The 25301-nt window shown below is 39.0% G+C and overlaps 1 protein-coding gene across 12 annotated transcripts in view; it reads left to right on the top strand.

Annotated features, from left to right (window-relative positions):
• LOC307183679 (uncharacterized protein) overlaps window positions 1-25301 on the top strand; it is a 53932-nt gene that overhangs the window by 8923 nt on the left and 19708 nt on the right. The window contains exon 1 of one of the 12 annotated variants that reach the window (XM_079916534.1): window positions 21399-21472. The exons of the other annotated variants lie outside the window; for them this stretch is intronic. Within the exon in view, the coding sequence (XP_079772660.1) occupies window positions 21421-21472 (52 nt within the window). The 5' untranslated portion in view covers window positions 21399-21420. Of the gene's footprint in view, window positions 1-21398; window positions 21473-25301 lie in introns of those variants that run through there. 12 annotated transcript variants of the gene reach the window in all.

The following is a 25301-nucleotide window of genomic DNA, read 5'->3' as shown; positions in this document are numbered from 1 at the left end:
CAGAGAAGAGTGGATGAGTATAGAGACATATTGTGAAAGGAAGAGAAAGAAAGGTGAAGGGGTACCCATTGTAAGCTTGGCTCTGACTGTTAAGTTCTGGGGTTGCTTTTTGCAGTGGAAGAATCAGGTTGGTCTGGAAGCTGGAGTAGAATGAAGAAGGCTTGGCACAGACCTGGATGGGAGCAAGTCAGGTAGTCAACAAAGGATATAAAATTAGTGGCCACTAGACAAAATTAGTACTAGTTTTTAGCAGACCCAATCAATACCATGCTTAACATTCTTCCCAAAATATGTTATGACACTGAGTCACTGTGGTTTTTGCCCTGTTACTTAGCTGGGGCAACAGGGACTTAGAGAAATGGCTAGTTTATGGTTAAGGTTAAGAGCCCATACTTTTTACTCACTCTGGTGTATTGCCTTTAAATCGAAATCTTAGAGGTAGACCTGAAGACATACTGGAAATTGGAGTAATAGGAGTAAAACCAGCCACATCAGAGCAGTCAGGAAGGAGAGCTGATGTTTTAAGTGAGCAAGCAGACAGGGCTGAGCACCAGGTCAGGGTGCATGGCTTTTTCATGTGTGAGAATCATCTGGAAAGAAGGGGGATCCCAGTGGGAGAGGGGATGATTGAGAATCAGGAGACAAGGCCTCATCCCCTGTCCTCCACCTTCATCTAAGGTGCAGTGCTGTGACAGTCCTTTTGCCACCTGGTGCTTTCTGCTTCCCCCACAGCTAGAGAGATTAACTAGACTGGTGCTTCAAGTTTTCAAGTTAAAAACCCCTCCTAGGAACCCTAATATGTACAAGTAATAAATAAGGCTGAGGATGGGGGCTGGCTGGGGAGAAGTTGGAACTCTACTACTTAATTCTGTTTTTCTCTCCTAATTTCTGTACCAGCTCACCCCCAACCCCTGGCTCCTTCCTTCTTGGCATCCAACACCTTCAAGGCCTTCTTGTGGCAGTTTAAAATCAGTGGCCTAGATTTGACTGAACTAGCTCTAGCCTTTTGTCTGTCCTCTTCTCCCTTCCCTATGTGGCCCCTTCACTCTCCAGCTCTTTTTTTTTTTTTTTTTGCCACACTGCACAGCATGTGGGATCCTTATTCCCTGACCAGGGATCGAACCCATGCCCCCTGTGTTGGAATCGCAGAGTCCTAACCACTGGACCCCCAGGGCAGTCTACTTCAACTCTTTTCCTCTCCCCTCCTCTTCCCTTCCTCCCCTTCCCCTCCTCTCCCCTTCCTCCCCTTCCCCTCCTCTCCCCTTCCTCCCCTTCCCCTCCTCTCCCCTTCTCTCCCCCTCCCCTCCCCTCCCCTCCCCTCCCTGTCCCCTTCTGTCCCCCTCCCCTCCCCCTCCTCTCCCCCTCCCCTCCCCTCCCCCTCCTCTCCCCCTCCCCTCCCCTCCCCCTCCTCTCCCCCTCCCCTCCCCTCCCCCTCCTCTCCCCCTCCCCTCCCCTCCCCCTCCTCTCCCCCTCCCCTCCCCCTCCTCTCCCCTTCCCCCCTCCCCTCCCCTCCACTGTGATCACGCCTCTGTGCACTGAGTCACAGTGACCCAGAGATCTGAATATTTGCATTTTGATCTTTGCATTTTGATTTGTGTCTGACAGGACCTTGTTCCCTGCCTCTTGTGGGAACAGGGAGTTAGCACATCTAGGGATCCTATGCTTTGGTTCTATTCAATTTCTTTGAATCACTGAGGCTTAATAGTTTCAATCATGGGACAAGATGTTGTGAATTAACAGTAAGGACTATTTCCTGTTGGTTCATGTTGCTTCTACGTGACCTGACACTATCTGGATCTGGATTACATACACACACACACACACGCCTCCCAGCTCCTGTTAGTAAAATCCTGTCTATTGTGCTCGGTGCTGAAGGGAACACCTGTAACCCTAGAGTTAGCCAACATTAGAGGATGTATTAGCCTGCAAGGGCTGCCATAACAAAATACCAAAGACTGGGTGATTTAAACAACAGAATTTATTTTCTCACAGTTCTGGAGGCTAGAACTTCAAGATCAAGGAGCCAGCATGGCTGGTTTTTCCTGAGGCCTCTCTCTTTGGCTTGAAGACAGCCGCCTTTGCACTGTGTCCTCACAGGGCCTTTGCTCTGAGTGTAAGAGGCCTGGTAACTCTTCCTCTTCTAATAAAGACATAAACCCTATTAGATTAGGGCCCCATCTTTATGACATCAGTCAACCTTAATTACTTCTTTGAAAGCACTTTTCCAAATACAGTTACATTAGGGGCTAGGACTTCATCACGTGGATTTTGGAAAGGACACAAATCAGTCCATAACATTCTTCCCTCTGCACTCCCACCCTCTACCAATTCATGTCCTTCTTCCATGCAGAGAACCCTAGACCTTTGATCTTCAAGACACTGGTATCCCATGAAATGTTAACTAGTATTTCTTGAAAAAGGGACTCTTTGGTCAATTAGACTTGGGAAACCCTAGACACTCTATTTCTTTTCGGGAGATTCATAATGCACTTTATTTTATTAAAGGTTCTATTAAATTTTCTACAATACAGAAATTTTTTTTCACTTTAACTTAATTTTCAGCAAACTTAATTTGCCACAGTTTACCCATTACATAACATCTAAAGAGATGTTGGTGTTTTCCTTGGACATTAACAAATAAGGAGTTACTCCAGTTTCCCATAAAGTCATGATGTTCAATATAAAGACTAGTTACCAAGGAAGATCATTGAATTTTTGGTCTGTTTGGACTGCTCAGAAGTTCTTTATCATATTGAACAGAACTGCATCTCTATCTGGTTTCCATATATTCTGGTTCTCTACAGTGGAGCCCAATAGAATGTGTCTGCTCTCTCCAAGTATGCAAAGGCAGCTCTAGAGTGCCTAGTCAAGGTCTCTTTTTTCTCCAGATGATATAGATCAGCTTCTTTAATATTTTTTTATAGTATATAATCCTGTATGTCCTCCCTACCCTGACATATCAATGCAAAATTACTTAATAATAATACAACACAGGTAATAACCTCACCATTTCCCTTCTCTGTTCCAGGCAGTGTTATCCACACTGGAGATACAGAGATAAATAAGACATGTGAGGACTTTATTTCTTGGACCTTACTTTCTTGTAGAGAAAATGTTTTAAAAAATAATATGATTTTGGATTTTTGTTGTTGTTGTTGTTGCATTACGTGGGCCTCTCACTGTTGTGGCCTCTCCCGTTGCGGAGCACAGGCTCCGGACGTGCAGGCTCAGTGGCCATGGCTCACGGGCCCAGCCACTCCGCGGCATGTGGGATCTTCCCAGACCGGGGCACGAACCCGTGTCCCCTGCATCGACAGGCAGACTCTCAACCACAGCGCCACCAGGGAAGCCCTGTTTTGTTTTTTAACATCTTTATTGGAGTATAATTGCTTTACAATGGTGTGTTAGTTTCTGCTTTATAACAAAGTAAATCAGCTATACATATATCCCCATATCTCCTCCCTCTTGTGTCTCCCTCCCACCCTCCCTATCCCACCCCTCTAGGTGGTCACAAAGCACCGGGCTGATCTCCCTGTCCAAGAACAGTTTTTATCACATAAGAAAGTTAAGGTATAGAGGAGAGAGGCTAACTAACTTGCTGAAGTTCACTTAAGTAACATGAGATCAAGTTGAGGTTTGAATTCAGGTAGTTTGGTTTCAGAGCTTGTGTTCTTAGCCATTTACCACTAATGACTAATGATGCTGAGGTGAGCCTTGTTCAGACTCATTAACACTTAGCCAGGCAATGTCTTGGGAGCATATGTGTCTCCCAGGAAAAAACACAAAACCATTGGGAAAAAAAAACAAAAAAAACCCCACTTCTCTTTCCCAAAGTCTCCTCTAAGGGGTATACATCAATGCCTCTCAACCTGAGATGCATTAAAATTCCACTGGGGATCTTGATAAATTGTAGAATTTGACCCAGCACGTCTGCAGTGAAATCTGCAATTCTGCATTTTTAACAAGCTCCCAGTGCTGTTCCTGACCATGCTCTGAGGAGAAAGGGTCTGGAAAGTCAGGAGGCAGATGAAGAAGTGAGAAATCCGCCATAGTGTTTACAGATAAATTACGTTCAGGAGTTGCGTCTAGAGGAGCAGGCTGTAGCTCAAAGTATTAAAGGAATACCCTTTTAACGGCTTCTCATCTCATTCAGAATAAGACCTAGACTTCTATCCGTGGCTTTAAGGCCTACCTACATGACGTCGTTGTATTTCCCAGGTCTCTCTGATCTCAACATCTGGTCTTGACTTCTCCTAGCCCCTCTAGCAATCTCTCTGCTTATAGCAGGCAGCATCCACTCCTGACCTTGCTACTCGTGGGTTTTGTTTATTTGTTTGTTATCATTTTTCCCCCAGCACTATGCTCTTACCAAGGTCATCTGAATGTGAACTCCTTGAGAATACAGGCCTTATCTGCCCAGTGCCTAGAACAGTGTCTGACACAGCATAGGCACCCAATAAATGTTCATTAAACAAACCAATAGGTTTTATTTGCCTGTGCTCTGTAAAAAATTTCTTACTGTTTTGTAGAGAATAAATAGATCTGGAGATCAGAAAACAGAAATGGCGATCAAGCCTAAAAAGTTGATGCTAAGTGAGTATTAACTAATTTACTTTAAATATCTGAAAAGTAAGCAGGAAACTTGGCTCCCATTTGAGGAATGATTTTATAATTTTGAAAACAAAATTTTATTTTGTTACATTATTTGTCCATTAGTGCATCTAGGCTCTCTTTTTCTAGTCCCTTTTGGGTTTGTAGACAACATAAGGTTGTGGTTAGGAGCAAGATAATTGAGTTTAAATTTCAGTCCTTTATAAACTACAAGATTGCATAGTTTACCTTGTCTAAGTTTAGTTTCCTCATCTGTAAAATGGGGGTGACAATGGTAGCAGGCTTATAGGACTGTGGAGAGGATTAATTGACATAAAGCAAATAAAACACAGCACTTGGCATGGTGCATGTGCTCAGTGAACATGGGCTAATTATTGTCAGAACTCTACCTCCTCTTTTAAGGCTGGGCCAAGATGTCAAACTGCCCTTCCTTTACTGGAATGCCTGTGTTCTCATCTAAAACTTCAGATGGTTATTTCCATTCTCAGCTTACACTTCATGTGAGCTTAGTTACCGTGTGTGTGTTCCTATCTGTCTCTCAGTCAGCCCAGCATTTTCACACAACAGAGAAGATGCTTGTTAAGTCGGGGATTTCTAACTATGCCTGTTTATTTTCCTACTAAAGTAGAATAATTGTGGGCTCTCTTTTTTTGGGGGGAGGGGAAAATAAAAGATAGAATTTTCCTGGTTCTCTCTTTTTTATTCTGTGGTAGGACAAGTTATACCTCCCACCCCTTTTTGAGGAGAAGATTCTGCTTTTGTTATTTTTGGTGAGGCAGAGATGGAAAGGTGAAATAAAGAAATAGTGTTCAACTATACAAGATGATAATTAACAAGAGAAGGTCTGTATTTTAAGAGACTCTTCATTTTAAGGGACCTGAGAGACCTGAAACTTTATCACCCCAGCTCCAAAAAGAGCCACCCAGCTGGATCCTACTGGCCTGGAGTGCTGGGGGCAGGAGGGAGGAAGACATAAGAGGACGAGGGTCTCCCCTGCTAGCAGAGGTGGACTGTGTATATATGCTGGGAAGGTGATGGAGAAAGTAGACTTGTGCATACCTTTCTGGACCTGTCTGGTTCAACTCGTCGGATTAAGTTAGAAGATTGAGGCTGGCATCTAGTGGCAACAACAGGTACTAACACAGAGCACACATGGCAAAGGAGAGAGCTCTTTTCATTTCCCCAGCCTCAAGTAAAATAATGACTTCATCTCCCTGTATTAGTCAAGACCTTTCAGCTACAAGTGACAGATTATAGACCAGATCAAGCAAAAAAAGAAAAGGGAATTTACTGAACGATGTAATGTGAACAATGGGATGGAGTGAGGATTAGGTATACTGCACTTGGGGGTCAGACGATGAGCACTCTCTCCCTTTCTCTCAAAAACATGCTTGTTCCCCAAAGCTCTTGGCTCTTCTCTCCTTCTGTTAGCATGTGGACCTTTTTCTCTTCTACTGAAAGTGGGCTTCATTTATGAATATGGAGTAGAAATTCTCAAACAACTGTGTGCATGTGTGGAGGGGATATTTTCTCTTTTGTTCATGTCTTTAAATGAGATTAGTGGGGCAGCGTCTGACCTTGCAGATAAGCCTGCAATCTGGAATAAACTGAATTCAGGGGAGTGTTCATAAGCACGTTTGATAACAGGCCTCAGCCCCAAGCAAACTGGGAGCTGACTTGAAACAATCAGTACCCAGAGATGAATATCTACCACCTTTTTCAGTATGGTGTTTATTTCTAATAAATGTGATACTCAGTTCTCCATTAGTTTTCTTTTGTTTCCAATGTTGTTCCAAATTTGGGTGCAGCATGGAGTTGTGTTATTTATTATAGACCCTCAAATTCCAAAAGAAATAGTTTTCAGAATTTAGTGAAAAGAATAAGCAAGTATATAGTACTCTGTTATCCATTAACCACATTTTCTGTATTTATCAAATTCAATATAAGGACCAAATTCCCTAAAGAAAAGAGAAGAAAAAAGAGATTAGTATCATAAGGAAAGGGGGCCTTGCTTCACATCCTTTCTCTTCCAAATGAAGTCCTGAGAAAGGGAGCTGCTTCTACAATTCTCTTTACCTCTGTCTCTTTTCATGGCCACCACAGTTGGCACATTCCCCCCCATGTCTTGATTATTCAAAAATTGCTCTGTGAAGTTTTTCAGTAGAGAGTCTTTCATTCCCCAGCCCATTCCCATGTTAATACCTTTTCATTCAGTGTAGCAATGTCAAATTTTTCTACCAAGAAGTAAAAGATAACCACAGCAATAATGCTATGCATAATAATTCACATAATTCACACGCTACTCAAATTTTCACTAGGTTTACACTGCCCATAGACTACAGTCTGTTCCCCTTACTTTAGGATTTATGTTTCCCAGAAGACTAGCCTCTGCCTAACTTTCCACCCTTATTTATTACTGTCCTTTAAATACCTGACATTCCTTTCAACACAATTTTTATCTTCCTTATTTCCCTAAAGACATTGCAGTTTCTCAGTTCCATGTGTTTTCCCAAGCAATGAGCCCTGTGTAAATTGCCCATTCTATTTTCTTTTGCACTTTTTCTTTTTTTAAACCTCTCAACATAGTATTAGCTTTTTATTTATTTATTTATCTGGTTGCTCCGGATCTTCACTGCAGCAGGCGGGCTCCTTAATTGTAGCTCGTTGTCTCCGTAGTTGTGGCTTGTGGGCTCCTTAGTTGTGGCACACGGGCTCCTTAATTGTGGCATGCGAACTCTTATTAGTTGCAACATGCATGTAAGATCTAGTTCCTTGACCAGGGATCTAACCTGCGCCCTGTGCATTGAGAGCACAGAGTCTTAACCACTGCGCCACCAGTCCCTGCACTTTTTCTTTAAGAATACTTTAACTGCCTCATGACAAAGGAGGCAAGAATATACAACAGCGAAAAGACATTCTCTTCAATAAGTGGTGCTGGGAAAACTGGACAGCTACATGTAAAAGAATGAAATTAGAACATTCTCTAACACCATATATAAAAATAAACTCAGAATGGATCAAAGACCTAATTATAAGGCCAGACACTATAAAACTCTTAGAGGAAAACATAGGCAGAACACTCTTTGACATACATGGCACCAATATCTTTTTTGATCCACCTCCTAGAGTAATGAAAATATAAACCAAAATAAACAAATGGGTCCTAGTTGAACTTAAAAGCTTCTGCACAGCAAAGGAAAGCTTAAACAAAATGAAAAGACAACCTAAGGACTGGGAGAAAATATTTGCAAACGATGAGACCAACAAGGATTAATTTCCAAAATATGCAAACAGCTCATCAGCTTAATATCAAAAAAAAAAAAGACAACCCAATCAGGAAATGGGCAGAAGACCTAAATAGACATTTCTCCAAAGAAGACATACAGATGGCCAACAGGCACATGAAAAGATGTTCCACATCACTAATTGTTAGAGAAATGCAAATCAAAACTACAATGAGGTTATACAATGAGGTATCACCTCACACCAGTTAGAATGGCCATCATTAAAAACTCTATAAATAATAAATGCTGGAGAGAGTGTGGAGCAAAGGGAACCCTTCTACACCATTGGTGGGAATGTAAATTGGTGCAGCCACAATGGAGAACAGTATGGAGGTTCCTTAAAAAACTAAAAACAGAGTTACCATATGATCCTGCAATCCCACTTCTGGGCACATATCTGGCTAAAACTCTAATTTGAAAAGATACATGCACCCCAATGTTAATAGCAGTATTAGCCAAGACATGGAAGCAAACTAAATGTCCATCAACAGATGAATGGATAAAGAAGATATGGGGTGTGTGTGTGTGTGTGTGTGTGTGTAATGGAATATTACTCAGCTGTAAAAAAAAGAATGAATTAATGCCATTTGCAACAATATGCATGGACCTAGAGATTATCATATTAAGTGAGGTAAGTCAGAAAAAGAAAGACAAATGTCATATGATACCATGTATATGTGGAACCTTAAAAAAGGATACAAATGAACTTATTTACAAAACAGAAATAGACTCATAGACATAGAAAACAAACATAGGGTTATCAAAGGCAATAGCAGGTTGGGGGGATAAATTAGGAGTTTGGGATTAACATATACATACTACTGTATATAAAATAGATAAACAACAAGGACCTACTGTATAGCACAGGGAACTATACTCAGTATCTTGTAATGACCTATAATGGAAAAGAATCTGAAAAATAATATATATATATTGCCTGCACTCCATTTGGATGGGGAACTGCTACTAGATAACTGTTGCTTATTTCTTGAATGTGAAATCCTAGCTTACTATTAATGTTTGATTTTTTAAAAATAAATTGGAAACCTGTATTTTTAGGTAAAATCTGATTTTTGAAATACTGTCAACCATAAAAACTTACTGAAATACTCTTCTGGTTAAACAGAACCAATACTGTTTTCTGTTATCATGAATTTTCTTATGTAATACATTCTTTTTGCCACATAAGACCACAAACTTATGAAGAGTCTGGGATCTGTTTCATACAACTCTATTTTCTTTTTCTTTTAATTTTTTTTATTTTTATTTTTTTGTGGTACGCGGGCCGCTCACTGTTGTGGCCTCTCCCGTTGCGGGGCACAGGCTCTGGACACGCAGGCTCAGCGGCCATGGCTCACGGGCCCAGCCGCTCCGCGGCATGTGGGATCTTCCCGGACCGGGGCACGAACCCGTGTCCCCTGCATCGGCAGGCGGACTCTCAACCACTGCGCCACCAGGGAAGCCCGACAACTCTATTTTCTTGGTAGTTATTATGAGGGCCCTACACTGAGTAGGCTTGGGGGATTCCTTTAAGGATAATGACTGATTTTTTTTTTTTTTTTCAATTCTGAGCAAGACGCACACTTCAGTTTTCTGTTTTTCAAGGGAGTTACATTGTTCATAAATGGCGGATATCTCTCAGGATTGTGAGTCCAGTTTCTCAGAATTTTTCTTCAAAACACTAGCTAAGAGCAGAGACAGAAGAATTACTCTTCTGCCTCCATTACTCAAAAGAGCATAATGACTATTCTTGTTGCCCCGAGATCCAGAAATGGCATGAAGGCCACGTTTATACATGCAAGTCACAGTGAGAATTAAAACAAATATACAGGCAACTGTACCATCCCTGCCATTGGCATCAGTGTTCTCTGTGTTCCAGAAATAGATATGTTTGATAAGAACTATGTTCATAATGGCTCCAATGAGAGAACCATTTTTTTCTTTTTTAATCAGCAGAGGCTCCTTATTTATACTTTGATTGAGAAAAAACAGTGTTCATAGTATATCTGGCAGACTTACAAGATAGAAAAGAAGGAAAGGAAGAAAGAAAGAAAGGAGAGAAGGAGAGAGAATGAGAGTGAGAGGGTGAGAGAGTGCCACAACAGATCAGAGGCATGCTGATAGAGCTTTTGAGACTTTCTCAAGTCTCCTAGATGAGGCTGAAAAAAATCTCAGAACCATCTTTGAGAAGCCGTTTGGTTGTAGCAGAGTGGAAAATCAAGTCCCCAATATAATTCTGCATCAACCTATGCTGATTTTCAGAAGCCCAGACCATTGTGGGTGGGTCCTTCTTATGCTGCTCATTTTAATGTTGTGCATCCAAATACCAGACAGTGTGAAAAAGGCTTATGTGGAAGAGCTAAGAAGACACTTCCCAAAGTCTTTTGCCTAATTAGCCCTGCCTGAGAAAGTGACAACCACCACATTTGGAAGGAATGATTATGTAATTTAATCATTCTACATAGTCTGCTAATATTCATGAATTCTCATTCATCTTTCTTTGAAGTCGATGGGAGATACTTGGTTAATTCACGTTTTTCAGTTCCCATTCTTTTCCTTTATGGTTAATTCACATTTTTCAGTTCCCATTCTTTTCCTTTAAAGTCATCCTCTGAGTCTAGTACTTGCTCTGAAGATGAGCAAGTATTACCTTTATTGGACTAGTTTCTACACCTCGTTTCCTTCAGTGCTCAGAAATAATTGCAGTGGCATGCTAATGTGATGCCAGAAGTCCGTGAAGATTCTTCTCAAAGGAAGATATGCATTAAAGAGTTAGCTCAGCAGACTTGAGATGCTCAAATCAGCTCATAGGAAGTAATCTCTACACCCTTGGGATATTCTGGCTGATAAGAGTAACTTTGTAACCTAGGGCCATAGGTCATGCCAGATAATTTACCCCGAGGTGAATGCCTGTTTTTGTTCACCTGGTGCTGAGCCACTCTGTATCAGTTTAACTCCTAGGGGGAGGGGGCTGGAGACTAAGTAGTTGTCAATCATGTAGGTGCTGCATGTCCCCAGTAAAAACCCTGGACACCAAAGCTTTGGTGGGGCTTCCCAGGTTGTCAATACTTTATATAAGTTATGACACATGATAGCTGGGAGAATTTAAGCACTGCCTGTGTGACTCCCCTGGGAGAGGACGACTGGAAGCTTGTACCTGATCTCCTAGACTCCACCCTATGAGTTTTCTGCCTTTGCTGATTTTATTCTGTATCCTTTCATTGTAATAAACTGTTAGCATGCATATAACAGCTTTTCTGAGTTCTATCAGTCCTACTAGGGAATCATCAAACCTGAGGGTACTCCTGGAGACTCCCAACAGAGAGGATCTCATAGGTCATGGAAGAGTTACTGACAAGACACGATAAGGCTGATTTGTAAAAACAATTTCAAATAGAGCTAAAATATATCACAAGGAATATTATTAACTTTTTAATCTAAATTTCCCATTGAATTTATTTGAAAGGCAAAAAAATTTGACAGTTTTTTTCCATGTAAGACCACATAATCACTTTGTTACTTACGTGTATATCTACACCTGTATTTATGTCTGTGTCTGTATGTCTGTATCAGTATCTATATTTACTTCTTCCAGGCAACAATATGGGTGCTACTCATAGGGATGTCACTGTGACTTGTTAAAGAAAATTTGATTTTTTTAAGATGGATTTCTATTTATTGCTTGAATATAATATATAGACTATCTACTAATATGATCTCTGTACAATTCTGCCAAAATACCATGTAAGCTTTTCTTTCTTTTTTTTTTAAATGAGTCAACTTTGAATGTTAACTAAATTTTTTAAAAAGACTTTTCTCTTTACTATGTATGTAGTCTGTCCTCAGTCTTTTGTGAACAATAGAAGCTATTAAAAAAAAAAATCCCATGCATCAGCAAATCCAGTTCCTTGCTAAAATTATTGGAAATTTCTGTGAAGAAATATAGAGAAAAAATAATGGTATTTTATTTTGAACTTACCACTGATCAACACAAAGGAGACACTCATTCTTGTAAGTGTGGCCATTTGTAGCACAAACATATGCTGTCACCTCAGGACAGTTTGCGTCATAAAGAGGATCCAGTGGGTAGTACATTTTACATGGGGGCTACAAACATCATAAAATATCGTATGAATAACAACTGATAGATTTTCCCTCATCTATTCCTGGCCTGTCACTTCTGCCCTACATAGAAATAATATCAAATGTTACTAGTCAATTGATCTTTTTGCAAGATTTCCTCTCCTCTGGGCTTTGGTCAGGCAAGTTTTTTTCTAACTACAGTATCCTCACTCATTCATCATTTGCTAGTCATAAGCAGTATAATAACTCAGCTTAAATCCCAAACGCAAAGTTTTCACTTAAACTTGGAGTCCCAATGCCAGTAACTCATTATAAGAAGTTTGTGAGTAGAGATAGTTATGTGTCTCTGAACTCCTAGAAGATAGGGGCTTAAGTGTAGTTTTTAAGAGTGAGGGTTCTGTATTGAGACTGGGATTAAATTGTGTATATACCATTGTTAAACTCTGTGGCCTTGGACAATTGACAGGTATTAATTCATTTAATGTTCAGAGATGCATCTTACTATTACAACGCTTGTGCTACATGGGAGTAAATCTAAGCCTGAAGAAGTTAAGATACATGCCCAAAGTCACATAGAAAACTTCCATTCTACTTAACCACTATGAAGTTTTAGGTCTCTCATGTCAGGAGAGTGATCAGATTAAAATCAGAATTCAGAACTTAGAAATTTAAATTTACCATAGGCCATTTAGAATAGTCATGGGGTTTGAAGATTTCTGCAAATAAAGTACAGACACAATAGGTTAAAAGAAACAGTTCTCCGTGGAGTTTGATTTCACTCACTGAAGTTACTGACTGAACAAAGAAATGTAATGCAATTACTTATTTGCACAAAGTATACAAAATAATTTGTGGCAACAAAATTTGTGGGTGGTATTCCTTTGTTAACTACTTCATCCATTTATTTATTCTCTCCTTTTCACAGTCCTGACTTCATTTATAAATTTGCTGTGTCATTGAGGAAAGAGTTAAAAACCATTTGGGGTTGTATGCTTAACTTGCAAACCGTGTTATTTTCATTAAGTCACTTGACTTTTGTTGGCTTTAGTTTCCTCGTCACGACAATTAGGATAAGTGTATGCATTTTAAAGATGGTTGTAAAAATTAAAAGTAATATAGTAAATAAAGGATTAGGCCAGTTCCTACCAAGATGCTGAACTAAAGAGGATACTAAGAATGATGACGAGAAAGCTTAGGAGTTCCTTGGCTCTGGAGAGACTGAGGGATATGGTGAACTGATTTGTGCGAGGAGTGCTGGTGTTGCTTAGGGATAGAGGATGACCAGCTGGCTATGGGAGAATAAAATAAGAAAAGACCTATTGAAGTTTTGCCCTATTTCTCACTGTTAGGTGATATTTAAAATATCCAAGAAAATTCTAGCTTTCCAAAAGTCAGAATTTACAAAGTTAGAAAAGTTGTACGATTTTAAAATCTTCACATAAAGGAAACAACAAGCCTCCCAACTTCTCCAGGAATAGACTATGCTGTTTACATATGTACTCTTTCAGAAAATAAAAAAGATGGAATGCTCCTCTCTAATTCTAAAAAGCCAGAATATTTTAATAACAAAAGCAGCTGGATATAGTTATGAGAAAAGAAAAATAAAAGCCTTCATCTAGTAAAAATAAAGTAATATATATACACTGCATACCATACATAAGAACAAACTTCAAATGGACCTGGATCTGAACATAAAAAACAAAACAATACAAAGATCAAAATATAACACAACTGAGTTGCTCTTTAATCTTAATATACGAAAGACTTTCTGATAATGACTCATTAATCTCTGGGCAGTAACAGAAAGGACTGATACATTTTATTACATCCAAATAAAAATAACTTTTTCATGACAAAATATAAACATAAACTAAAAAAGATATCTGATAAACTGGAAAAAATATTTGCAACACATATCATAGATAAAGGGCTAATATACCTGATACATAAAGAATACTTTAAAATTGAGGGGAAAAAAATCCCAATTGCTGAATGAGTTATATACATGGACCTACAATTCATACACACACACAAAACCCCGAAGATATGGAAATGACCCTTAAATTTGTGAAGGATATTCAAATGCAGTATGATAAGAAAAATGCTAATGAAAACTATGTTGAAATACCATCTATTACTGGTGAGAATGCAAGTTGGCACAACTTTTATGAAGTGAAATTTGTCAACGTTGAACAAAACTACTTTGCATTCACATTCAATCACAATTCAAGGAATCTACCCTGAAGATAAACTCCCAACGATAGAAAAATACATATGCATAAGATTATTTATTGCAGCATGGTTTTTAATTGCAAAATATTGGACACAAACTAATGCCCGTACACCTAAGACTGGTTGAATAAACTTTGGTACATCCATCCAAAAAAGTCTTATGCTGTTGTATAAAAGAATGAGGAAATCCCTGTGAACTGATATGTACTGCTTTTCAGAACATTCTGAATTGGGAAAAGCAGGATGCCAATAGGTACCTAAAATAAGACTGGTTACATAAAAGATGAGGGTGGGACTGCAGTGGAAGGAAAAGGGTATGGAGGCAGTGACATATCTTTGAACCTAAACTTTTGTTCATTTTGGTTTATTTTGTTTCATTTGTCATGTTCAAAATAATTTTAAATTGCTATCCAATAGCAATCCCTTTCCAATAGTGATACCCAATTGATACCCCATTTGTATTATCAAGCCCAAAGGCCTATGTTTCAGCAAAACTTTACCCATCCAGTCACAAATGACTCTTTTTCTCTCCTGCAAGTAAAAGACATATGCTTACCTGAAAAAACAATCTGTGCCAAAGTGGAGGATACCAGGAAAAATATGGTCATGCAGGGAAAGGCAGCCATTTGATCTCATCTAACGTCCTGCTTTGGTGAGGCCTGTGAAAATGCTCAAGATAGTTTATTCGTAATCTCTTGCATAACTGGCTTTCCAAACGTGAGAGAACCCACTACTCTGAATTGGTGCCGTTCCCATGAACTTGGCCATGGTGATTCCAAACTGGCCTGGTCTCTAGGGATTCAGACCTAAGAAGGCTCTTCTGCTCTAAAGAGGGAAAGAAAACCATTAAAATAACTTTTTTTTTCCCCTGCCAACAGCCATTGTACCCTCACTGTTTTGGCTTGGAAGAGGAATTAGCCTCAGGGCTCTCACCAGGGCTGACCCCGGCATGTTACGTATAAATAGGTTCATCCTACAATATATCATCTAAACTGAGACACTCATGTTAGTGAATATGGACACTAAGAATTCATAAGAATTCTGAGAAAATAGGTGTGAACTGAGGACTATGCTGCACAATCAGGGATGTGTCACTTTATAATACACATTGTTTGATCTCCTGGGATAGACCAGTTTCTCCCACATTCAAGTCCTCCATTTCCTAAGTAAGTTTCTTCTTCCAGGACAGTTACATGTGCTCAAATACAAAGAATAGATTGAAAATGGAATTGTTGGTCTGGGGTCATAAAAATTATGTATACCTTTCCTGATACACAAATCAGGATAATTGATTTTTATCATTTTTATGATTCATATATAGTACACATGATTTTGATGACACTGGTAAGTTCAAATTCTAGCTTCAACATTTCTTAGAAGTATGAGCCTCAGAAAAAGCATGAACATCACAGGATACTGAGAATATCAACTGATATTAATGTAAGTAGAGTTTAACTGTATTAAATTACCAGTTTCTTTAGCCAAACTCTTCTTTTGTAAGAATGGAACTATTTGGCCTAGAGAGAAGATACATTCCAAGTCATTTACTCAACTTCCCATGCCCTACTCTGCTCATTCTGTCTCTTCTCCAAATTGCAGCTGGTGGACACATAGAGAAATGAGAGAGAACCATATTAGCTGTGCAGAGGAAACAAAAGGAGGGTGCTGGAGGAAAACAAACATACTGGGAAACCTAGTGACAGAGAAGAAAGCCAAAGAGATACCATCACTGACTTAGAATAAGGAGGTGAAGAGATGTTTACCTGAATGAGCTTGCTGCAAAATGTGAGCCCACTGTAGTCACCCTGAGGTCACAGCTAGCCTTGAGCAAAGTTGCTGTTCCATGAGTCTGTGGCCCAGGGGCATGTTGAGCAGAGGAGGCAGGCTCCTTGCTCAGTTGGGTGACCAGTTGATTGGCAAGATATTGCGCTAATAGCTGTTTCCTAGTTTGACCCCTCTCTTAAACCACCTCCTCTGATGTTTCATGCTCCAGCAGGCAGGGACAGACCTGGAGGTTCTGTACTTGTGGTTTCTGATTGTGGATCATGAGAACAAGATGACATTTGCAAAGCAGGTTAATTACCTACCTTATTCCAGATAATCTGGTATACACTCACCAAATTCAAGGCTGATTCATTTTCCTGGTCTCTGCCTCCAGAGGTCATTTAGCCCATCCTGCTTCTCAGAAGGGTTATCTGTTTGATCTTTGTAGGACATGATTTCTGACATCAGCCAGGGAAACTCCAGCACCACGACTAATAATCTTTGCAATACCTAAGTCTTCTGAAGTCTCCATGTGTTTCCCTCCCCTCCACCTTAACGCAGGCAAGCCTGAAATTTTGCCATAATCTGGAAAATTTCTATCTCACACACTTTAAACTCTCCTGTAGTTAGTACTCCTTTTGCTGCTTGTCTTCCCTTCTCAGTCTGAGTCCCATAGACTGACATTTATATTTAGCCCCTTGGCATGAGCATGCTCTCTTGACAGCCTGTTCTTGGTTCTTCCCTCTTTCTTCCAAGCCGGGATAAATTCAGCATGCTATTTTCCTGCTCCAGACCTTGGCTGTGGAGCAAGGATGGAACAACTTCCATACAATGGGGTCTACAGTCCTGCTATCATCACTACTGACCTAGGCCCTCTAGACTCCTAAGGAGGTCTCTTATTATTTAATGTCAGGTTGCTACCTATGCCAGCCATCTCCATATAATTTCCATTTTTAATCCAATTTTTTCAACTGTTTGACCACACCTCTGCTACATTACTTTGAGTAGTAAACTTCACCTCTTCTTTATTGTGTAGGGAAACCTCAGGATGAACTAGCTTCACTTTTTTCCCCTTTGCCTTGTAATTCTGGAAATTTTATTATCTATCTTTCTACTTCTATCCTTCTCTCCATATCAACTTACCTAGGGATTTACACATTCATCCATTCCTTTCTTTTTGCCAGTACCTGGCTATGTGGTTTACATTTCTCATCATATTTATTCCTCACAATAATCCCATGAGGTTTATATCACTCTGAAACTTGTGTAAGGGGAAAAGAAAATGAGGCTGAGGGGAGTAAAGTCATTTGCTGAAGCTAACTAGCTACTAACAAAGCTACAAATGGACAGAGATGAGATTCAAACACAGGTACCTTTAACTCCAAAGCCCACGTTCCATTACTTTCTCTAAGTTTTCTTTCATCTTAGAGAATGAATGTTCCCTTTAATTTACTATCCATAGTCTTCTTAGACCAGTCTTGTGTGATACCCTATGCCTTTCTTGGCAGCGTCTTTGATTTTGCCCTCTAGCTCCTTCTCTCCACAGTCAGTACTCCTAATCTCTCCACGATACTACCCCCTAGATAATGAGATTGCATGCTCTATGAAGGAGAAGACCCTATCTTTACCTAATTTTGACCTTGTAACTGCAATGCATTGCAGGGTGTTGTTTTTGTTTTTTTTAAAATCACTTGATTAGTATTCACTAATACGTACAGAAGGAGGGAACAAAGAAATCCATCCATTTTTTTTAAACTGTGTTCTTGGATATTCTTGAGAGCGTATCATCATGGATATATTTTAGATACACTGTCTAGTCCACTAAGACATAATTCTACTGGAATTTTTATTGGAGTCACATAAATTTGGTAAAAGTAACATCTTTATAATATAGTCTTTTTTTACATTAGTATTTTTTATTACAAAAGGTCAAACATACACAAAAATGTAGAAAATAACATAATGAACTCATATATACCTATCATATAGATTCAGTAATTATCAAGATTGGCACATTCAATTTTTACCTATTCAATTTTTTAGAAATTTTTACCTTTTCAATTTTTACCTATTCAATTTTTTAGAAAAATCCTCAAGCATTATAAAGTGCTTCAGGCATAGTCATTTCATTCCTACAACTTCAGCCGGCACCTCTTATACACAGGAACATTTTCTTCAATAATCCTACTGAGATTCATACACTTAACATTAACAATAATTCTTTTGTATCATCTAAAATGATAAATGTTTATAATCAAATTGCCCTGTTGTCTCAAACATGCTGTTTTTTTAGAGTTTGAGTAAGAATCCAAAGAAGGTCCACTCTTGACACTGGTGGTTATTTCTCTTACAACTCTTAATTCGGAGCAGCCTACTTGTCTTCCTCTTCTTTCTCTGTGTCCTTGACTTGTTTAAATTGGATCAGTTTTTTTCATAGAACATACCACGTTCTGCATTTGCCTGTTAGCTTCCTTGTGGTATTATTTAACTGTTCCTCTGTATCAAATACATTTTGGAATTGTCAGTTTTCTATTTATAAATGCCTTCCTTGGACATAGATGAAGAAGCTAGGGGAATTTATTGGGATGAAGATAAGCTTTATTTTTCTCAGAAAGGCAGAACTGAATTTTTTAAAATTTTATTTGATTATAGTTGATTTACAATTTTGTGTTAGTTTCAAGTGTACAGCAAAGTCAGTTATACATATACATATATTCATTCTTTTTCAGATTCTTTTCTCACATAGGTTGTCACAGAATATTGAGTAGTGTTCACCATGTTATATAGTAGGTCCCTGTTGGGTATCCATCTTATATATAGTAGTGTGTATATGTTAATCCCAAGATCCTGATTTATCCCTCCCCCTACATTTCCCCTTTGGTAATGATGTTTGTTTTGAAGTCTGTGAGTCTGTTTCTGTTTTGTAAAGAAGTTCATTTGTATCTTTTTTTAAAATTGGATTCCACTTATGAGTGATATTATGTGATATTTGTCTTCGTCTCACTTACTTCACTTAATATGATAATCTTTAGGTCCATCCCTGTTGCTGCAAATGGCATTATTTCATTCTGTTTGCTGCAAATGGCATTATTTTGTTCTGTTTTATGGCTGAGTAATATTCCATTGTATATATGTACCACATCTTCTTTATCCATTCCTCCATCAATGGACATTTAGGTTGCTTCCATGTCTTGGCTGTTGCAAATTGTGCTGCAGTGAACATTGGGGTGCACGTATCTTTTCGAATAATGGTTTTCGCTAGATATGTGCCCAGGAGTGGGATTGCTGGATCATTTGGTAGTTCTAGTTTTAGTTTTTTAAGGAACCTCTATTTGTTCTCCATAGTGCTTGTACCAGTTTACATTCCCACCAACGGTTAGGAGGGTTCTCTCTTCTCCACACCCTCTCTAGCATTTATTTTTTATTTATTTATTTATTTTTCCTGTGTTACGCGGGCCTCTCACTGCTGTGGCCTCTCCCGTTGCGGAGCACAGGCTCCGGATGCGCAGGCTCAGCGGCCATGGCTCACGGGCCCAGCCGCTCTGCAGCATGCGGGATCCTGCCGCACCGGGGCACGAACCCGCATCCCCTGCATTGGCAGGCAGACTCTCAACCACTGCGCCACCAGGGAAGCCCTCTAGCTTTATTTTTTGTAGACCTTTTCATGATGGACATTCTGAATGGTGTGAGGTGTTACCTCATTGTAGATTTGATTTGCGTTTCTCTGATAATTAGTGATGTTGAGCATCTTTTCATGTGCTTTTTGGCCATTTGTATGTCTTCCTTGGAGAAATGTCTGCTTAGATATGCCCATTTTTTTATTGTTTCTTTGTGGGGGTATTGACCTTCATTTGCAAATATTTTCTCCTATTCGGTGGGTTGTCTTTTCATTTTATTTATGGTTTCCTTTGCTCTGCAGAAGCTTTTTAATTTAATTAGGTTGCCCTTGTTTATGTTTTTATTTGCATTACTTGAGGAGGTGGATCAAAAAATATATTGCTGAGATTTATGTCAAAGAGTGTTCTGCCTGTGTTTTCCTTTAAGAGTTTTATAGTGTCCAGCCTTTATAATTAGGTCCTTAATCCATTTTGAGTTTATTTTTGTGTGTGGTGTTAGAGAATGTTCTAATTTCATTCTTTTACACGTAGCTGCCAGTTTTCCCAGAACCACTTATTAAAGAGACTGTCTTTTCCCCATTGTATATTCTTGCCTCCTTTGTAGTAGATTAATTGACTGTAGGTGTGTGGGTTTATTTCTGGGCTTTCTATTCTGTTGCATTGATCTATATTTCTGTTTTTGTGCCACTACCATACTGTTTTGATTACTGTAGCTTAATAGTATAGTCTGAAGTCAGGGAGTGTGATTCCTCCACTTCTGTTTTTCTTTCTCAGGATTGCTTTGGCTATTCAGGGTCTTTTGTGTCTCCATACAAATTTTAAGATTTTTTGTTCTAGTTCTGTGAAAAATGCCATTGGTAATTTGAGAGGGATTGCACTGAATCTGTAGATTGCCTTGGGTAGTACAGTCATTTTGACAATATTGATTGTTACAATTCAAGAACATGGTATATCTTTCTGTCTTTTTGTGTCATCTTTGATTTCTTTCATCAGCATCTTATAGTTTTCAGAATACAGATCTTTTGTCTCCTTAGGTAGGTTTATTCCTAGGTATTTTATTCTTTTTGATGAGATGGTAAAGGAGACTGCTTCCTAAATTTCTCTTTCTAATCTTTTCATTGTTAGTGTATAGGAATGTAAGAGATTTCTGAGTATTAATTTTGTATCACACAACATGACCAGATTTACTGATGAGCTCTAGTAGTTTTGTGGTAGCATCATTAGGATTTTCTAGGTATAGTATCATTTCATCTGCAAACAGTGACAGTTTTACTTCTTCTTTTCCAATTTGGATTCCTTTTATTTCTTTTTCTTCTCTGATTGCCATGGCTAGGACTTCCAAAACTGTGTTGAATAAAAGTGGCAGCAAGAGACATCCTTGCCTTTTTCCTGATATTAGGCAGGATGCTTTCAACTTTTCACCATTGAGAATGATGTTAGCTGTCAGTTTGTCACATATGGCCTTTATTATGTTGAGGTAAGTTCCCTATATTCCCACTTTCTGGAGAGTTTTTATCATAACTGGATGTTAAATTTTATCAAAAGCGTTTTCTGTATCTATTGAGACGATCATATTGTTTTTATTCTTCAACTTGGTAATGTGGTGTATCACACTGGTTGATTTTCAGATATAGAAAAATTCTTTCATCCCTGGGATAAATTCCACTTGATCATGGCGTATGATCCTTTTAATGTGTTGTTGGATTCAGTTTGCTAAATTTGGTTGAGGATTTTTGTGTCTATGTTCATCAGTGATATTGGCCTGTAATTTTCTTTTTTTGTGGTATCTTTGTCTGGTTTTATTATCAGGGTGATGGTGGCCTCATAGAATGAGCTTGGGAGTGTTCCTTCCTCTCCAACTTTTGGAAGAGTTTCAGAAGGGTAGGTGTTAGCTCTTCTCTAAATATTTGATAGAATTTGCCTGTGAAGCCATCTGGTCCTGGACTTCTGTTTGTTGGAAGTTTTTAAATCACTGTTTAAATTTCATTACTTGTGATTGCTCTGTTCATATTTTCTGTTTCTTACTGGTGCAGTCTTGGAAGGTTGTATCTAAGAATTTGTCCATTTCTTCTAGGTTGTCCATGTTATTGGCATGTAGTTGTTTGTAGTAGTTTCTTATGATCCTTTGTATATCTGTGGGGTCAGTTGTAACTTCTCCTTTGTCATTTCTAATTTTATTGGTTTGAGTCCTCTCCCTTTTTTTCTTGATTAGTCTGGCTAAGGGTTTATCAATTTTGTTTATCTTCTCAAAGAACCAGCTTTTAGCTTCATTGATCTTTTCTGTTGTTCTCCTCTGTTTCTTTTTTTTTAGATTTCTGCTCTGATCTGTATTTCTTTCCTTTTACTTAACTTTGGGATTTGTTTGTTCTTCTTTCTCTCGTTGCTTTAGGTGTAAGGTTAGGTTGTTTATTAGAGATATTGCTTGTTTCCTGAGGTAAGCTTGTATCACTATAAACTTCTCTCTTAGAACTGTTTTTGCTGCATCCCACAGCTTTTGGACTGTTGTGTTTCTGTTGTCATTTATCGCTAGATATTTTTTGATATCTTCCATGATCCATTGGTTGTTTAGTAGCATATTGTTTAACCTCTATGTGTTTGTGTTTTTTACAGTTTCTTTTTTCCTGTAATTTATTTCTATTTTCATAGCGTTGTGGTTGGAAAAGATGCTTCATATGATTTCAGTTTCTTGAATTTACCAAGGCTTGATTTGTGGCCCAAGATGTGATCTATCCTGGAGAATATTCCATGTGCACTTCAGAAGAAAGTGTATTCTCTTGCTTTCAGATGGAATGCTCTATAAATATCAATTAAGTCCATCTGATCTAATGTGTCATTTAAGGCCTGTTTTACTTTATTGATCTTCTGTCTGGATGATCTGTCCATTGATGAAAGTGGGGTGTTAAAGTCCCCCACTATTATTGTGCTACTGTCAATTTTTCCTTTTATGGCTGTTAGCATTTGCCTTATATATTGAGGTGCTCCTATGTTGGGTTCATATATATTTACAATTGTTATATCTTCTTTTTGGATTGATCCCTTGATCATTATGTAGTGTCCTTCTTTGTCTCTTGTAACATTCTTTATTTTAAAATCTATTTTCTCTGATATGAGTATTGCTACTCCAGCTTTCTTTTGATTTCCATTTCCATGGAATGCCTTTTTCCATCCCCTCCTTTTCAGTCTGTATGTGTCCCTAGATCTGAGATGGGTCTCTTGTAGTCAGCATATATAAGAGTCTTGTTTTTGTATCCATTCAGCCAGTCTATGTATTTTGGTTGGAGCATTTAATCCATTTACATTTAAGGTAATTATCGATATGTATGTTCTTTGCCATTTTGTTAATTGTTTTGGATTTTTTAAAAGATTTATTTATTTATTTTGTCTGTGCCAGGTCTTAGTTGCAGCACACGGGATCTTTCTTGCGGCATATGGGATCTTTTGTTTAGTTGCAGCATGCGGCCTTCTTAGTTGCGACATCCAGAGTCTTAAATCGCGGCATGCAGACTCTTAGTTGCAGCAATGTGAACTCTTAGTTGCGGCATGCTTGCGGGATCTAGTTCCCTGACCAGGGATCAAACCCAGGCGCCCTGCACTGGGAGCACAGAGTCTTACCCACTGCACCACCAGGGAAACCCCCTGGATTTGTTTTTGAAGGTCTTTTTATCTTCCCTTCCTCTTTTGTTCTCTTGTCTTGTGATTTGATGTCTATCTTTAGTGTTGTGTTTGGATTGCTTTTTTTAAATACATAGTTAGTTAGTTAGTTAGTTTTAATATTTTTTGGGTACGTCAGATTTTAGTTGCAGCACATGGGATCTTTGTTGAGGCATGCAAGATCTTGTGGCATGTGGGCTTCTGTCTACTTGTGACATGCGGGTTTTTTTTCTTCTCTAGTTGTGGCGTTCAGGCTGCAGAGCACGTGGGCTCTGTATTTGCAGCACATGGGCTCCAGAGCACGTGGGCTCTGTAGTTTGGTGCCCACAGGCTCTCTAGTTGAGGTGCCTGGGCACAGCTGCCCCGTGGCGTGTTGGAACCTAGTTCCCCGACCAGAAATCGAACTCACATCCTGTGCATTGGAAGGCAGATTCTTTACCACTGGACCACCAGAGAAGTCCCCTGGATTGCTTTCTCTTTTTTGTGTTTCTGCTGCAAATTTTGGTTTTGTGGTTCTCTTGAAGTTTTGATACAGCAGTCTATATAATGTACAAGATTGTTTTAAGTTGCTGGTCTCTTAATTTCCAGTGCATTTCCTATATCATGTACTCTCATGTACTCATGTACTCTCTTCTCATGATTGCTGGTTTTGATATCATATTTGTGTGTGGATGATTTCCTACCTTTACTTTATGTTTGCCTTTGCTGGTGAGCTTTTCCATTCATAATTTTCTTGATTCTAGTTGTGGCTTTTTCTTTTCTGCCTAGAGAAGTTCCTTTAAGACTTCTTGTAAAGCTGGTGTGGTGGTGCTGAATTTTCTTAGCTTTTGCTTGTTATACTTTTGACTTCTCTGTTGAATCTGAATGAGAGCCTTGCTGAGTAGAGTACTCTTGGTTGTAGGTTTTTCCCTTTCATCACTTTAAATATATCATGCTACTCCCTTCTGTCCTGCAGAGTTTCTGCTAAAAGAATCAGCTGATAACCTTATGAGGATTCCCTTGTATGTTATTTGTTGCTTTTCCCTTGTTGCTTTTAATACTTTTTCTTTGTCTTTGATTTTTGTCAGTTTGATTAATGTGTGTCTCAGTGTGTTCCTCCTTGGGTTTATCTTGTGTGGGACTTTCTGTGCTTCCTGGACTTGAATGAGTGTTTCCTTTCTCATGTTAGAGAAGTTTTCGCCCTTAATCTCTTACAATATTTTCTCAGGCCCTATCTCTCTCTCTCCTCCTTCTGGGACCCCTATGATGCGAATGTTGGTGCTTTTAATGTTGCCCCCGAGGGTCTCTGAGACTGTCCTCATTTCTTGTCATTCTTTTTTCTTTATTCTGTTCTGTGGCAGCGAGTTCAGCCATTGTCTTCCAGCTCACTTATTTGTTCTTCTGCCTCAGCTATTGATTCCTTCTAGTGTATTTTTCAATCCAGTTATTGTTCATCTCTATTTATTTTTTGTTTAAATCTTCTAGCTCTTTGTTAAGCATATCTTATAACTTCTCAGTCTGTGCTTCCATTCTTTTTCTGAGATCTTGGATCATCTTTACTATCATTACTCTGAAGTCTTTTTCAGGTAGGTTGCCTATCTCTACTTCATTTAGTTGTTCTTGTGGGTTTTTACTTGTTCCTTCTTCTGGAACATATTTCTCTGCCCTCTCATTTTGTCTGCCTTTCTGTGTTTGTGGTTTACTTTCTGCTGGCTGTAGGATCATAGCTCCTCTTGCTTCTAGTCTGTGCCCTCTGGTGGGTGAGGTTGGTCCTGAGGCTTGTGCAGGCTTCTTGGTGAGAGGGACTGGTACCTGCCCATTGGTGGGTAGAGCTGGGTCTTGTTCCTCTGGTGGGCAGGGCCATGGCAAGGGTGTGTGTTTAGAGGTGGCTGTGAGCTCAGTATGGCTTTAGGCACCCTGTCTGCTAATGGATGGGGCCGTAGAACTGAGTTTTAATGCCAGCTTCTCCACTTAGTTGTTGTATAAATTCATATTTGTATACATTTTTTAACTTTTCCAAGTTAGTTTTATTATCAATAATTTCATGGGGTTGCTCTTTGTCCTTCTTCTTAAGTGAAGG

The sequence above is a fragment of the Stenella coeruleoalba genome, assembly GCF_951394435.1.
Source record: "Stenella coeruleoalba genome assembly, chromosome: 3".
Taxonomy (NCBI): Eukaryota; Metazoa; Chordata; class Mammalia; order Artiodactyla; family Delphinidae; genus Stenella; species Stenella coeruleoalba.
The sequence above is the reverse complement of the archived record's forward strand: the minus strand, read 5'-3'. Positions and strand labels throughout refer to the sequence as shown.